At 55.4% G+C, this 13,071-nt stretch overlaps 1 protein-coding gene across 5 annotated transcripts; it reads left to right on the top strand.

The window, feature by feature from the left end:
- The first annotated feature begins 1,576 nt into the window (after window positions 1-1,576).
- On the top strand, window positions 1,577-9,823 carry USHBP1 (USH1 protein network component harmonin binding protein 1). Of its 5 annotated transcripts, none has more exons than XM_036847124.1 (12): window positions 1,577-2,070; window positions 2,165-2,313; window positions 2,544-2,982; window positions 5,318-5,443; window positions 5,619-5,755; window positions 5,927-6,067; window positions 6,346-6,519; window positions 7,141-7,390; window positions 7,941-8,162; window positions 8,844-8,950; window positions 9,184-9,306; window positions 9,563-9,823. In XM_036847124.1, exons 1-12 carry the CDS (start codon window positions 2,017-2,019, stop codon window positions 9,750-9,752), a joined length of 2,112 nt encoding a protein of 703 aa, XP_036703019.1. In that variant the 5' UTR covers window positions 1,577-2,016; the 3' UTR covers window positions 9,753-9,823. The 5 variants fall into 5 exon arrangements, with proteins under 5 accessions (XP_036703019.1, XP_036703016.1, XP_036703020.1 ...); XM_036847121.1 differs by having other exon boundaries at window positions 1,583-2,070; window positions 6,304-6,519; XM_036847125.1 differs by having other exon boundaries at window positions 1,583-2,070; window positions 6,304-6,519; window positions 7,141-7,234.
- Window positions 9,824-13,071: the final 3,248 nt, after the last annotated feature.

The following is a 13,071-nucleotide window of genomic DNA, read 5'->3' on the forward strand; positions in this document are numbered from 1 at the left end:
AATGCCAGGCTGAAGAGCTTGAAATGTTTCCCAAGGGCAATGGGGAGCTATGGAGGGTGTATGAGCCAGGTAGGTGAACAGTGAGATCTCTGCGGCCTTGGTGGGGAAGGGAGTGGAGGGATGGCTGGGGAGCCCAGGGAGGGAGCTGGGCTGGTATCCAGGTTGGGGAGGAGAGGCTTGGGCTGTGACTATGGATGGAGATGAGGAGGAGGCCCTTTAGAGGTGGATGCAGGAAAAATGAGCAGGATGTAGGGACCATCTGGGCTCTGAGGAATCCAGCATTTATGGAGAAGAAACAGTAGCTGGCAGAGGAAGCAGAGATGGGATGGTCAGAGAGGTAGTAGGGAACAAGGAGGGTGCCTTATGATTCAGTTCCCGATGGTGCCTGGCCATGTGCAAATTGCTTGTTAAAATTTCCATAACACTGGTATATATGTATACACACACACACACACACACACAATATGGAATATTACTGAGCCATAAAAAAGAATGAAATAATGCCATTTGCAGCAACATAGATGGACCTAGAGATTATCATACTAAGTGAAGTGAGTAGACAAAGACAAATATCATATGATATCACCTATATGTAGAATCTAAAAAAATGATACAAATGAACTTATTTACAAAACAGAAATAGACTCACAGACATAAAAAAAACAAACTTATGGTTACTGGGAATTCCCTGGCGGTCCAGTGGTTAGGACTCTGCACCCTCACTGCCGAGGGCCCAGGTGAGGGCCTGGGTTCAATCCCTAGTCGGGGAACTAAGATCCCACAAGCTGCGTGGCACGGCCAAAAAACAAAGGAGGGGGGACAAAAAAAGAAAAGAAAACAAACTTATGGTTACCAAAGGGGAAGGGAGGAGGGAGGGATAAATTAGGAGTTTGGGATTAATAGGTACATACTACTATATATGAAATAGATAAAAAAAAAAACAAGGACCTATGTATGGCACAGGGAACTATATTCAATATCCTGCAATAACCTATAATGGAAAGAACCTGAAAAAGAATAAAAAAGAATGAAAAGAATAAAATCACTTTGCTTTACACCTTAAACTAATACAACATTGTAAATCAACTATACTTCAATAAAAAGTCGTTTGTTTTGAAAAAAAACAACAAACTCCCATGACACTGTAGGAAGATATAGTAATTGAGGCTCAGAGGGGACCATCACTTGCTCAGGGGTACCAATCCCAGGTCTGTCTGTGACTTGAAGCAGAATGAGAACTCTGACCCTGACACTGAAGGGATAGGCAGAGGAAAGAAGTTCACAGGGGAGCCAGATGGAGAGCATCAGCCCAGGGGAGCATTCTAGCTTCCGAGAAATAAAATCCAAGGGTCAGAGATGGAGGAGCCATGGGCTTGGAAGCAGAGGCGAGGAGGGACTGACATCGTGGGAGCTGGACATGTGTTCTCCTGCTGGGGCTGGAGGAAGCCGCTGTCCTTGAAGAGGAAACTGCACAATAACAAGTCACATGGCCGGGGAGTGGGCTTCCTGTTTCCTGGCCCCTCCCAGGCTGGCCTTGGCCAGGCCAAGCCTGAGTAGGCAGTGGCCAGAGTGACCCCAAGAGTGTCCAGGGACTTGGTTTTCTGACCAAGGTGCCCCCAGAAGAACAGGGAATTAGAGTGGGCTGAGGGGACCAAACCCCAGGATTGGAACCTCTGGTTCAGGAGAGCCCTGGGGAGGAGAGAGGACTGTTGAAGTCCTCGTCCCAAGCCCAGATAGGGGAGGGAGAGGAGCAAAGAGGTAGTGAAAAATAAAGGAGGCAGAAAAGAAAGAAGAGGTGAGGGCAAATTTGAGAGGTTGTGAGCTGACCGTCAAGGGAGGCATTCAAATGTGCCAAATCAACATTGATAACTCAAGATCCTTTCGGAGAAGTGAAATCAATGCCTATATCACAGAACAGGAAATTGAGGCTATCATTTGCTTTGAGCTGAGATCAGGTTGTGGTTTTAGGGGGTGAGGAAGAGGAAGGATTCAGAGGACACTGATTTCTGGATAACAATGAGTGCCAGGGCCACACGGCCCCGAAGCCGGCGAGGGAGGCACGCTCTGCCCGTAAGTGTCCCCCCTCCCTGCCACACCCAACTCTGCGAGACCCCAGGACCCAGACCTGCCTGGCTCAGAGCTCAGCTCTGGGGATCATTTGCAGGGTGAGCTGGACCCTGTGGCAGAGAGTTCAGAAGAGGCTGAGGCAGCCAGTGGGAGCTCCGAGCCGGGCCCTGTGCCATCTCAGGATAGCTGCAAGCCAGAGCCGCTGGGCCCTGAGACGGAGGCCAAAGGGCAGGGCCTGGAGAGCAGGTAAGGCCCACTTGGTCTGTGTCCCCCACTACAGGCCTGGCACATCTTTCCCACCCATAGATCTGTTTATGTCCCTCCCCTACTCACACACATGCCATGGCTCCCATTGCCCTCAGTCTGACTTTCAAGGCCCTGCGTGATGCAGTCCCAGCCTTGTTACAAAGCCTCTTTGTGTTAGCTACCCCAGATGACCCCATTTCCAGAACTTTCCATCTTTCACCTCTTCACAGGACTGACAAAGAAGTTGATGGGGACTCTAGCAGGGGACCTGCTCCAGCCCCCGAGGGGCCCTATGAGCCTGCCCAGGAAGCCCACCAGGCCCCAGAGGCAGCCTCATGGGACAGGGAGAATGTCCCCTCTGGACCCAGAGCCCCTGACGTGTTTCAGACTCTCCAGCAAGCTCTGAGCTCTCTGGAAGCGGCTGCTGCTGCCTGGCGCCACCAGCCCCCAAGATGTCCTGGGCCGTTGGAGGCAAAGGACAGAAGCGAGGGGGGACCAAAGCCCTGCTTGGAGCAGGAGCAGGCTGGGAGCTGCCAGCGGGACGCAGCCCGATTGACTGAAAGGAACGCCTGGCTGCGTTTGGCCCTGGGCAGCCGTGAGGACGAGCTGATCCGCACACAGAACTCCCTGAAGGCCTTCCAGGCTGAGAAGGAGATGCTGCAGAGAGAGGTGAGTGGGGCAGGGCTGCCTCCCAGGCTCTCTGGTGGGAGGGAGGCAGCAGGCCTGTTGTAGGACACATTCAATCATTTGTTCATTTGTAAAGCTTTTGTGGAGGCTTGGCTGCTGAACCCCAAAGAGACAAAGGTCCCTTGTAACCTTAGTTAAGGTGATCAGAGAGGCCCAGTGAGGAGGCGGCGACACTTGAATAAAGACCGCAGGGGGGCAAGGGAGGAACCAGGCAAGGAGCTGGGGAAGAGCATTCCAGGCAAAGGGAACAGCATATGCAAAGGCCCTGAGGTTGGAGTCTGATTACTGTGTTCAATGAACAGTGAGGAGGCCAGTGTGGGGCTGAGCAGGAGGAGACAAGGGTACGGAGGTGGTGGGAGCAGATCCTGGAGTGCCTTGCGGGCTGCAGGGAGGATTTGAGCTTTTGCTCTGAGTGAGATGGGGGCCACAGAGGGTTCCAAGCAAGCAAGGGTGGAGACCTGATGCAGGCATTCACAGGCGCCCTCTCGCCACCGTGGGAGGAACAGCTAGTGGAGGGGGAGGCTGGAATCTTGGAGATCCAGGAGGAGGCACTGGTCCAGACATGTAAGGGATGGAAGCTGTGGAGGTGGTGAGAAGTGGGCAGATTCTGGGTGATGCTGAAGGTGGACCTGGCAGGTGGGGTGTGAAAGCTGGAGAGGGGCTGAGGACAAGCCCTGGGTTGGGAGCCTAGGAGACTGGAAGTGAGACATAGGGAGCCTGCAGATTTATGCCGGGCCGCACGGCTTGCGGGATCTCAGTTCCCCGACCAGAGCCCCAGGTGACCGCAGTAAAAGCACTGAGTCCTAACCACTGGACTGCCAGGGAATTCCCTTGTTTTATTTTAGACTCCACATATAAGTGAGGTCATACAGTATTTGTCTTTATCTGGCTGATTTATTTCACTTAGCATAGTGCCTTCAAGGTCCTCTTATGTTGCCACAAATGGCAAGGTTTCTTTTTTTACGGATGAATAATATTTCATTGTATAAATGTATATACCACATCTTCTTATCCATTCATCCATCAACGGACACTTAGGTTGCTTCCATGTCTTGGCTCTTGTAAATAATGCTGCAATGAACATGAGGGTACAGATGTCTTTTCGAGTTAGTGTTTTGGTTTCTTTTGGATAAATACCCAGAAGTGGAATTGCTGGATCATGTGGTCATTCTATTTTTACTCTTTTGAGGAAATGCCATGCTTTTTTTCCATAGCGGGTGTGCCTATTTACATTCTCACCAACGGTGCATGAGGGTTCCCTTTTCTCCACATCCTCGCCAACACTTATCTCTTGTCTTTTTTTTTTTTAATATTTATTTATTTATTTGGTTGTGCCGGGTCTTATTTATTTATTTATTTATTTATTTATTAATATTTATTTTTGGCTGTGTTGGGTCTTCGTTTTTGTGCGAGGGCTTTCTCTAGTTGCGGCAAGCGGGGGCCACTCTTCATCGCGGTGCGCGGGCCTCTTCACTATCGCGGCCTCTCTTGTTGCGGAGCACAGACTCCAGACGCGCAGGCTCAGTAGTTGTGGCTCACGGGCCTAGTTGCTCCGCGGCATGTGGGATCTTCCCAGACCAGGGCTCGAACCCCCGTGTCCCCTGCATTAGCCAGCAGACTCTCAACCACTGCGCCACCAGGGAAGCCCTCTTGTCTTTTTGATGCTTGCCATTCTAACTGATGTAAGGTGGTATCTCATTGTGGTTTTTTTTTTTTTTTTTTTTTAATAAATTTATTTATTTATTTTTGGCTGAGTTGTGTCTTCGTTGCTGCACGTGGGCTTTCTCTAGTTGCGCCGAGCAGGGGCTACTCTTCGTTGCGGTGCGTGGGCTTCTCACTGCGGCGGCTTCTCTTGTTGCAGACCACGGGCTCTAGGCACACCGGCCTCAGTAGTTGAGGCTCACGGGCTCTAGAGCTCAGGCTCAGTAGTTGTGGCTCACGGGCTTAGTTGCTCCGCGGCATGTGGGATCTTCCCAGACCAGGGCTCGAACCTGTGTCCCCTGCATTGGCAGGCAGATTCTTAACCGCTGCGCCACCAGGGAAGCCCTCATTGTGGTTTTGATTTGCATTTCCCTAAGGATCAGTGACGTTGAGCGTCTTTTCATGTACCTGTCGGCCATCTGTATGTCTAAGGAAAGAGAAGTCTTGAGTGGCTGAGTGACTTGTGCAAGTTTATACAGGGAGGGGTCTGGCAGGATGAGTGTCTGGGGGTCCTACCTTCCACCTGGGGCTCTTGCCACTGCTCCAGGAACAGGTCTTAGAGAAGGATGGTGGGTGGTTTGAGCACCCAGGCCTGACATCCCCCATTGCCCCACAGGTCCAGGAGCTGCAGGATTCCCTGCTGAGGCTGAAGCCCTTCCCACCTCCCTCCTGTGACCAAGCAGGCGGCTCGGGTAGTGGTTCCAGCAGCTCTGGGGCTGACGGGGAGACCTGGGGCACTCAGGTGAGTGTGGGAAGCTGAAAATCATGCATGATCTTAAGATCCTTAGGATTCAGGGCCATGAGACTCAAATCCTGGTCATGTGATCCAATAACTTCTGGGGTTGGAAAAGACCTAAACTCGTGATGCTGGGCTCTCAATGACAATCTGGGTGAATCAAGTCACCTTCTTCTGGCAGGATCCCTTCTCCCTGGCTCACCCCTTGCTCCGGCGCCTCCAGAGTGATTCCAGCACCCAGATGCTTGGGCCTCTCCTCACCCAGCTCCTTGCCCCCGAGATGCACATCATGGAAGCCCAGATGGAGCATCTCCAGGGGTAAGAGCCACAAATGCTGAGCTCATAAGGGCACTGGTGCCTCCCAGCTGGGTCATAAAGCCAGGAGTCTGGAGCTGGATTTGGGGTGGGGTGGGGAAGGGTGGAAATCAACTGGGTCCTAACTGCCCTTCAAGGCCTCTCACTTTGCCTCTTCCCCACCTCTGGAGGCAGGAACATTGAGAAGCTCAAATGCTTCAACCGTCTGCTGTCAGCTGTGCTCCAGGAGTACAAGGGCCGGTGTGAGGGCCTCAGCATGCGGCTGGGCCAGCGGGAGGCTGAGGCCACTGCATTGCGTCTAGCCTTGCAGTATAGGTCAGTGCACCCTGCCCGTGATATCACTGACTGGGAGGGAAATGGGTGTCCTCAGAGGATAGCCCCAATCCCCAGAGAGAGACAGAGCCCTCGCAGGAAAGTACTTTCCCTCACCACGGAAATTAACTTAAGGCAATTTTAGTCCAAGAGTGCTGAAGGAGTTTACAAACTCCCAGGGGTGGGGGTGGGAGGAGTAGTGAGGGGTCCAGGAGCATGTGAGGATGTCACCTACACAGCAAGATGGGTGTCCTGGAGCGCTCAGAACTGGTGTCCCACAGTGAACACTGTGAGGAGGCATATGGGGCCTTGCTCACTCTTCGGAAGGCAGACTCAGGAGCAGGAGAAGAAGCCTTCATGGATAACTTGGAGGCGGCTGAGAAGGAAGCTCAGAGGCTTCTGGTGCAAGAGGAGGCTGCCATGGATGGAGGGATACTGCAGGATCCACGTCCAAGGTACCCCTGGGAACCCTGGGGACTGGGTGGGCCAATGAGTGGGGCTCTGATTGGAGAAAATGGGGCTCCCAGAACTGGCCACATGTTGGGGGTTGGTATGGTTCCTATGGTTGGCATGAGGCCTGCTGGAGTTGGCTGGTTGCTACACAACCAAGTTGGCACAGTGGTGACAGCCATTGGGGTTGCTATAGGACCCACCAGAGTTGGCATGAAGATGGATGATGGTGCCCACTGATTAGAAATGGCATGATGGAGCTTAATGGGGTTGGCTTGATGTTGGTACCCACTGGCGTTGGCATGATGCTGCCTGACAGGGTTGGCAAGTTGAGTGATGGTCCCCATTGGGTTGGTGTGATGGCATCCACCATGATAACATGAGTGACTGTGCCCATCGGCATGATGGTGTTCATCCATCATTCATCATTGATGGCTGATGTTGCCCATTGGGGTTTACATTATGGTACCCACCATGTTGGTTTGACCATGCCCAGCATAGATGGCATAGGAAGGACCCATCATAGTCAGTAAGATGGAAGCTGATGAAGCCCACCAGGGTTGGCACGATGTTAGCACAACCATGCCCAGCAGTGTTGACATAGGCCCCTCTTCTGTTTCCTGTAGCCCCGAGGGCAGCAGTGTGGATAGGCCCACACCACAGGAGGTGGCTATCCAGCTCCAGGGCTACGTCCAGCGTCTCCAGGAACGCCGTGCTCTGGTGAAGATTCCCCCAGAGCCTGGTCCCACCTTGGCACCCATGTCCGCTGTGCCCCGTGCAGAAGCCATGGTGCAGGCCATTCTGGGGACCCAGCCTGGCCCAGCCCTGCCCCGGCTGGAGAAGATGCAGATCCAGGAGGACCTGGTGGCCACACGGGTACACATGGGCTGTGGCCACTGTGTCAGTCTTTCCTGGTGGGACCAAACCCTTTGCTGAGTCTGAGAGAGATGTGATTCAGGGACCAAGTAGCAAGGGAGAGTTTTGCTGGTCTGGGGACAAGCTTCCCGGAGGGAGGAGAGTTGGAGCTGGGGTTTTGAGGGATGACTAGGAATTCGTCCTCTGGAATTCAGTTTCTCACAAGACTCCCAATCTAGCTTTCCAAAATGCCCCTCCTATGGAAAAGAGATAGGGGCAGGGGACATAATCTGGGGTTTATAACCTGGCATGAAAGCTGAGGTTCTGAATTTGGAGAAACTCAGACACTTCCACTGAACTGCTACTTGACCTTGTCTAATATACTTGCTCTCTCTGAACTGCCATTTCTACAGCTGTAGTTTTTATGGATGATATTTCCCATCTTGCAAGATCGTGGCGAGGGTTGGGGTTCTTGCCTGACCTGCTCTCAGTGGGCGCCTCCTAGAGCCTCAGTTTTCCCAACAATTGACCCTAGAGGTGCAAACCCTCTACCCTCTCCTTGGTCTCTTAGGAGACCCTAGCAGACCTGATGCTTCGGCTACAGCTGGTGCGGCGGGAGAAGCGGGCTCTGGAGCTGCGGGAGGCTGCCCTCCGAGCCCAGGGCCCAGCCCACGTGCTCCTGCTGGAGCAGCTGCGCTGGGAGCGCGCAAAGCTCCGGACTGGGGGGGCCAACAGCAGTGGTGGAGACAGCAGTGGAGGCGGGAGCAGTGGAGATGAAGAGGAGTGGTCCCAGGTGAGTGGCCCTGCCTGGACCTGGTAGGGATAGCAGTATATTACTGGCTATGTGGTCCTGGTTAATCATAGCCCCCCTTGAGCCTCAGTTTCCATTTCTACGCACAAAAAAAGGAGCTGAATGTTTAAGCTGCAGGTTTCTTTCTTTGAGGGTGTTTAGCCCAATAAGCCCCAAGGGATTTAGTGTCTTCCAGTCACACCTGTGCCTCCTCCTTCCCACCCCCAGGCTGATTCATTTTCCCCCTCTAGCTTCCTCCCTGAGGCTTTCCTTTTTGCCCCTTACTGTCTAATCATGTCTGTCCTCTGCTTAAAGCCTTAGCAGCTTCTGGAACCCTCCTTTGAATCATCTCTCCTACCTCCAAGGCTTTGTAAGTGCTGTGCCCCTGCCAGGAACACCAGTCACTTCCCTCTTTTTCTAATTAAGTCCTCAACCTCCTACAGGTCTGAGCTCAGACATCACCTCCTCCAGGAAGTCCTCGTGGACTGCCTGAAAATGAGATATTATTTATTTCCCTGTACCTTATTGGGTACTGTACCCTTATTGGGGTATCTCACCAGAGTGGGGGCTCTGTGAGAGCAGGGGCTGTAGCCACCACAATCTGGGCAACTTCGATGTCCAACTTGGGCTGAGCACACACTCAGCCTAGGCCAGTGTCACTACCCTCCCTGCTGCCTCCCACAGGGCCCTCCGGCTGTCCCTGGTGGCAGCAGGGGTGTTGATGGAGGCCAAGTGAGCAAAGTGCAGAACCTAGAAGAGCTAGCCCAGGAACTGTCAGCATCACTCACCCGGTGTGTGCCTGGGTCCTGTGCTGGGGGATAAGGGTCCTGTGCTGGGGGATATGTGGCCTGGGTAGGGGAAATATGTGAGAGCCCGTGGGGGTGTTACATGCCGTGCAGGGCTGGGTATACACCTGCATACAGTTGTGTTCACATGGAAACATCTTGGGCAGGTGGGTGGGAGGAGGGAAGGAAGACAAGATTGGCTATGGATGTGAGCCCCTCTCTCTCCACCCCTGTACCAGGGCTCTGGGCCTGCGGGAGCAGCTGCAGTCCTTGCGAGAAGAGCTGGAAGAGGTGGCTCAGAAGGGGCGAGCCAGACGTGCTCAGAGTACTGAGCTGAACAGTGATTTATGCAAAGCTCACAGGTGGGTCCCCCTATGTGACCTCAGAAGCATCCCTGGCTCTCCCTGGGCTTCAGCTTCCCCCCTGTAAGGTGGGTGGCAGCTTCAATCCATTCCACACCTCCTGTGGTGTCTGATGTGTGTCAGCCCCTGCTGAGTGATTCTGGGACCCCAGGAAGACCCAATCTCAAAGAGCTCCTGTCTGGGGCTGGGAGTACATAGCCCCTGTCTTGGGTGGAATGGGGGGCTGTTTCCTGGCTCATCCTCCTACTCCCTCCAGTGCCCTGGTCATGGCCTTCCGTGGTGCCCACCGGAAGCAGGAAGAGCAACGGCGGAAGCTGGAGCAGCAGGTGGCACTGATGGAAGCCCGACAGGCAGAGGAGCTGGCAGTGCTGGAAGCCACCGCAAGGGCCCTGGGGAGGCCCAGACCGCCCTGCCTGCCTCCACGGCCAGGGGGGACCTTTCTATAAGCCCTGCTCTGGTTGTGTCTGGACGTGCCAGATAGTTATGGCAGGTCATGTCATAAACTGTTCTGGAGTGATGTTATGTCATGTGGCATGACTTTGCATGTTGAGGCGTGTTTGGTGTGATGGGGGCTGATACCTGGGTGTCTGGGGCTTGATAGTGGCCAGGCATTTGAGATAAACTTGGTATCTTTGGCCTGACACCATGTGGCATGTGAAGAGACATGTCAGCAGGGTCATGCCAGAAGCAGCTTGGGCTGTGGGGACAGGATCCCCAGGGCTGGCTGGGGGGATTCAGGGTTCAGTGAGGTTACATAGCCAGAGCTGAAATTCCAACCCTTATCTGTCTCCAGAAGCCCAGGGAGGAGTCCACTGGGGCAGGGCACACCTTCCCCTGCGCACCTCCTTCCCAGGGAAATGCTGGGTTTGGTCTGGCAGATGTTCCCAAGAGGAAGATACCCGTAACCCAGAAGGAAGACTGAAGCCTGAACAGTTCAGGGTGTGGAACATTAGCTGGAAGAGCATTGCTCCCTGAGTGAAAGTGGAGGGAGGAGGAATCAGAGGTGGCTTTGGAATTTGCATTCAAAGAATGTGGAGCTAAGGTAAAGGGCCTCTGGGTGGTGAGCAAAACAAAGGGAAGAAAAGCTGCAAGCAGTCATTCAGGGGGTTTGTACAGCTGTTGATGAGGAACTCAGAGAGGTGCTAATGGTGGGCAAAGAGGCACACTGCCTTCCAGGGCCTGGATGGCCCTTGGCCAGGCTGAGAAGTTCAGTCTTTCACCTGCCAGAGATGGGAGCTGTGGGAGGTGTTAGTGTCAGATTAATAGCAGGCAACTGATTAGCATGTTATTTGCGTAGGCCACACCCCTTGCCCTTCCACCCGGGTCTGGCAGGGTTGGGAAAGGGGGGCTGGGCTCAACCCTGCCGCTCCGGATTAGTGGCCAGCTGTCCCGTCCTGGGCGGTAGCTGAAACTCAAGACGGGGATTAGAAAGATTTTCATTCTCCGCCCGGTGGGGGGTGGGGTGGGGCGCGGGGTTCCAGGCAGCACCTGTGCAGGTGTGTGCGCGGCGTCACCGGCTCACCCTGGGAGGGCAAGGCTGGCCTGAGGTCGGCGCTAGTAAGCCGCCGGGACTCAACCTGGTCCTCCGGGTCCACAGACTCCTCGGGCAAGCGCTGGGGCTGGTGACCTTCGAACCCCGCGCACTCTCTCAGGACCGAGGCGGGCTTTGCAGAAAGCAGGCAAACTCAGGCAGGCAAGGTCGCCAGTGGCCGAACAGAGGAGCCGACTTTACCCCCGTCTTGTCCCTCTCCCTCCCTAAGAGTCTAAGTGACCTTAGCCCCGAGTCCCACCAGGTTGCCCGTGGTGGGGGGGCGCCCGAGAGGAGACAAGGTCACCTGTTGGAGGGTGGGGAAGGAGTTCGCGCGGGAGGTGGAGGCAGGAGCTGAGGTCGCCGTTGGGGGGCGGGGGCAGGTTCCCAGGCCGCCGGGAGCCGGGTCTTGCGGTTCCCACGGGTGCCCCCGCGGCAGATGGGCCCAGGCCTCTTTGTCCCCGGTCCGCGGCCGCTGCAAGGTCAAATGTCACCGCGGGGCCGCGGGCAGAGGGCAGGGGGGCGGGGCAGGACTTCGACCCTCCCCCGGAGGGCCCAGGGTGTGGGGGCGGTGGAGCTACTGGGAGGGGGCGGGGCGGCCGCCGAAGGGTTGGACCAATCCGAGGTTCTGGGATCTGCTGCAGACCTTCTCGCAGTCTCCAACCGGTCCCCAGACCGCCACTTAGGAGCTCCCTTCCTCCAGACTTGTGGCCCTCAAACCCCAGTTCCTTGCCTCCTCCCTTCTCCAGCCCCCCTCTGACTCCTTTCCTTGAGCCTTCTCTCCCTTACAAGTCTCCCTCTCTCATCTCTTCTCTGAGACACCCACCTCCATGTCTCCCCCCACCCCACCAAGGATCCTAGAAAGTCCAGACCAGGGACCTAGGACTCCCGTCCTCACCTCAAAACCCAGCCAGCGCCCCCACGTTCCCTGGCACCCCCAGAACCAAAGGGTCCTCTCTAACCATCCAGGCCCCCCTCCCCTAGAGCGGCTTACAGGGCAGAGAACTCCACTCTAGTCAGACCCATGGAAAGTCCTTGCTCGTGTCTAACCCTAGTCCTTCTTGCTTTATGTACTTGTTAAAACCTCCCCCACCTCACACCCAGCCAGACCCTCCCCAGAAGGCCCAGAGGCCCAGGGCTGGGCATCTATTGCCTGGTTTCTCCAGAACCTTGGTATCGTCTTGTCTTAAGTGCTGCATGATCTCCAAGCATCTCCTGCCCTAGTCAAGGAGGGTGCCCCCTCAGATGTCATCTGGAGAGGGGAATGGCTTTTCCCAAGGACGCTTCCTGAGAGACGAGGGTGTAGGAGCTGGTGGGGGCAGAGGGCACTGCTCTCCTGCCCACAGCCTCAGAGGCCCTGCCACGTGTCCTGGTGTCCAGCTCAGCCCAGGGCAGGGCAGGAGATAAGGCCGGGTGCCTGGACCTGCAGGACTCCAAGGTGAAAGGTCACTGCAGGAAGGGCTTTTCCAGCCGGTTAAATGTTAACAGGCCCAGAAACAGAGGCCCAGGCTTCTTTGCCCAGGGCGGCTGGGGTGGCATACAAAGAGTGCTTAATATATGCTGGCTGCCCCAGCCCGGGGTCTTGGGGTGTGTGTGTGTGTGTGTGTGTGTGACGTGGAGGCAGAACGGCAACTGGGAGGCTCTGGGGAGCCTGGAAGAGACATCTGTAGTCCAGCCGGCCCCCGGCCAAGCCCTTTCTGTGAAGCACAGAAAGAAAAGGAAATTAAAGGGGAAAGGGGCAGGCCCCGCAGGGGTGGTGGGAATTCCTGTCGCCTCCAGCCTCGCTGGGCGGGTGGGCGCCCTGCCCCCAGAGGCCTGAAATTCTGGCGAAGGCCACCCTCGCCCCCCGACCTCGCGCCCTCGCCGGCCTCAGACCACAACATCCCTTCCCCCCGGAGATTCCGAGCACCAGGTGTTAGCCCAAGCAGAGAAAGGGTGGGGTGGGGGTCGGACGCGGAGACTTTCTGGAAGAGGAAGCAAACACAATCCATCATGCAACTGTGCAAAGAAATGCCCCAGGGTGTGTGTGTGTGTGTGTGTGTGTGTATTGCGCAGGGGCGTGCCCCCCGGGTGCAACCGGCCCCCCATTATTGCTTCTGCCGGGAATGCAGGGGGGTGGTGCCGAGGGGCGCCTCGAGGGCGGCTGAGCTACACAACGTCCAAGGCCGGAGGTGGAGGGGAGGGCCTTAGAGAGACATCTTGGCGAGGCTGCGGAAGGGCAGAGGGCAGCACTGGCC

Source organism: Balaenoptera musculus, chromosome 3, assembly GCF_009873245.2.
Source record: "Balaenoptera musculus isolate JJ_BM4_2016_0621 chromosome 3, mBalMus1.pri.v3, whole genome shotgun sequence".
NCBI lineage: Eukaryota > Metazoa > Chordata > Mammalia > Artiodactyla > Balaenopteridae > Balaenoptera > Balaenoptera musculus.

Excerpts from the sequence above, each read along its gene's own strand:
- USHBP1 (XM_036847121.1), top strand. The coding sequence starts at position 2,017 with ATGAGTGCCAGGGCCACACGGCCCCGAAGCCGGCGAGGGAGGCACGCT. Across the intron at positions 2,071-2,164 it reads GAGGGAGGCACGCTCTGCCC|GGTGAGCTGGACCCTGTGGC; the intron begins GTAAGTGTCCCC and ends GATCATTTGCAG. Across the intron at positions 8,163-8,843 it reads ATGAAGAGGAGTGGTCCCAG|GGCCCTCCGGCTGTCCCTGG; the intron begins GTGAGTGGCCCT and ends TGCCTCCCACAG.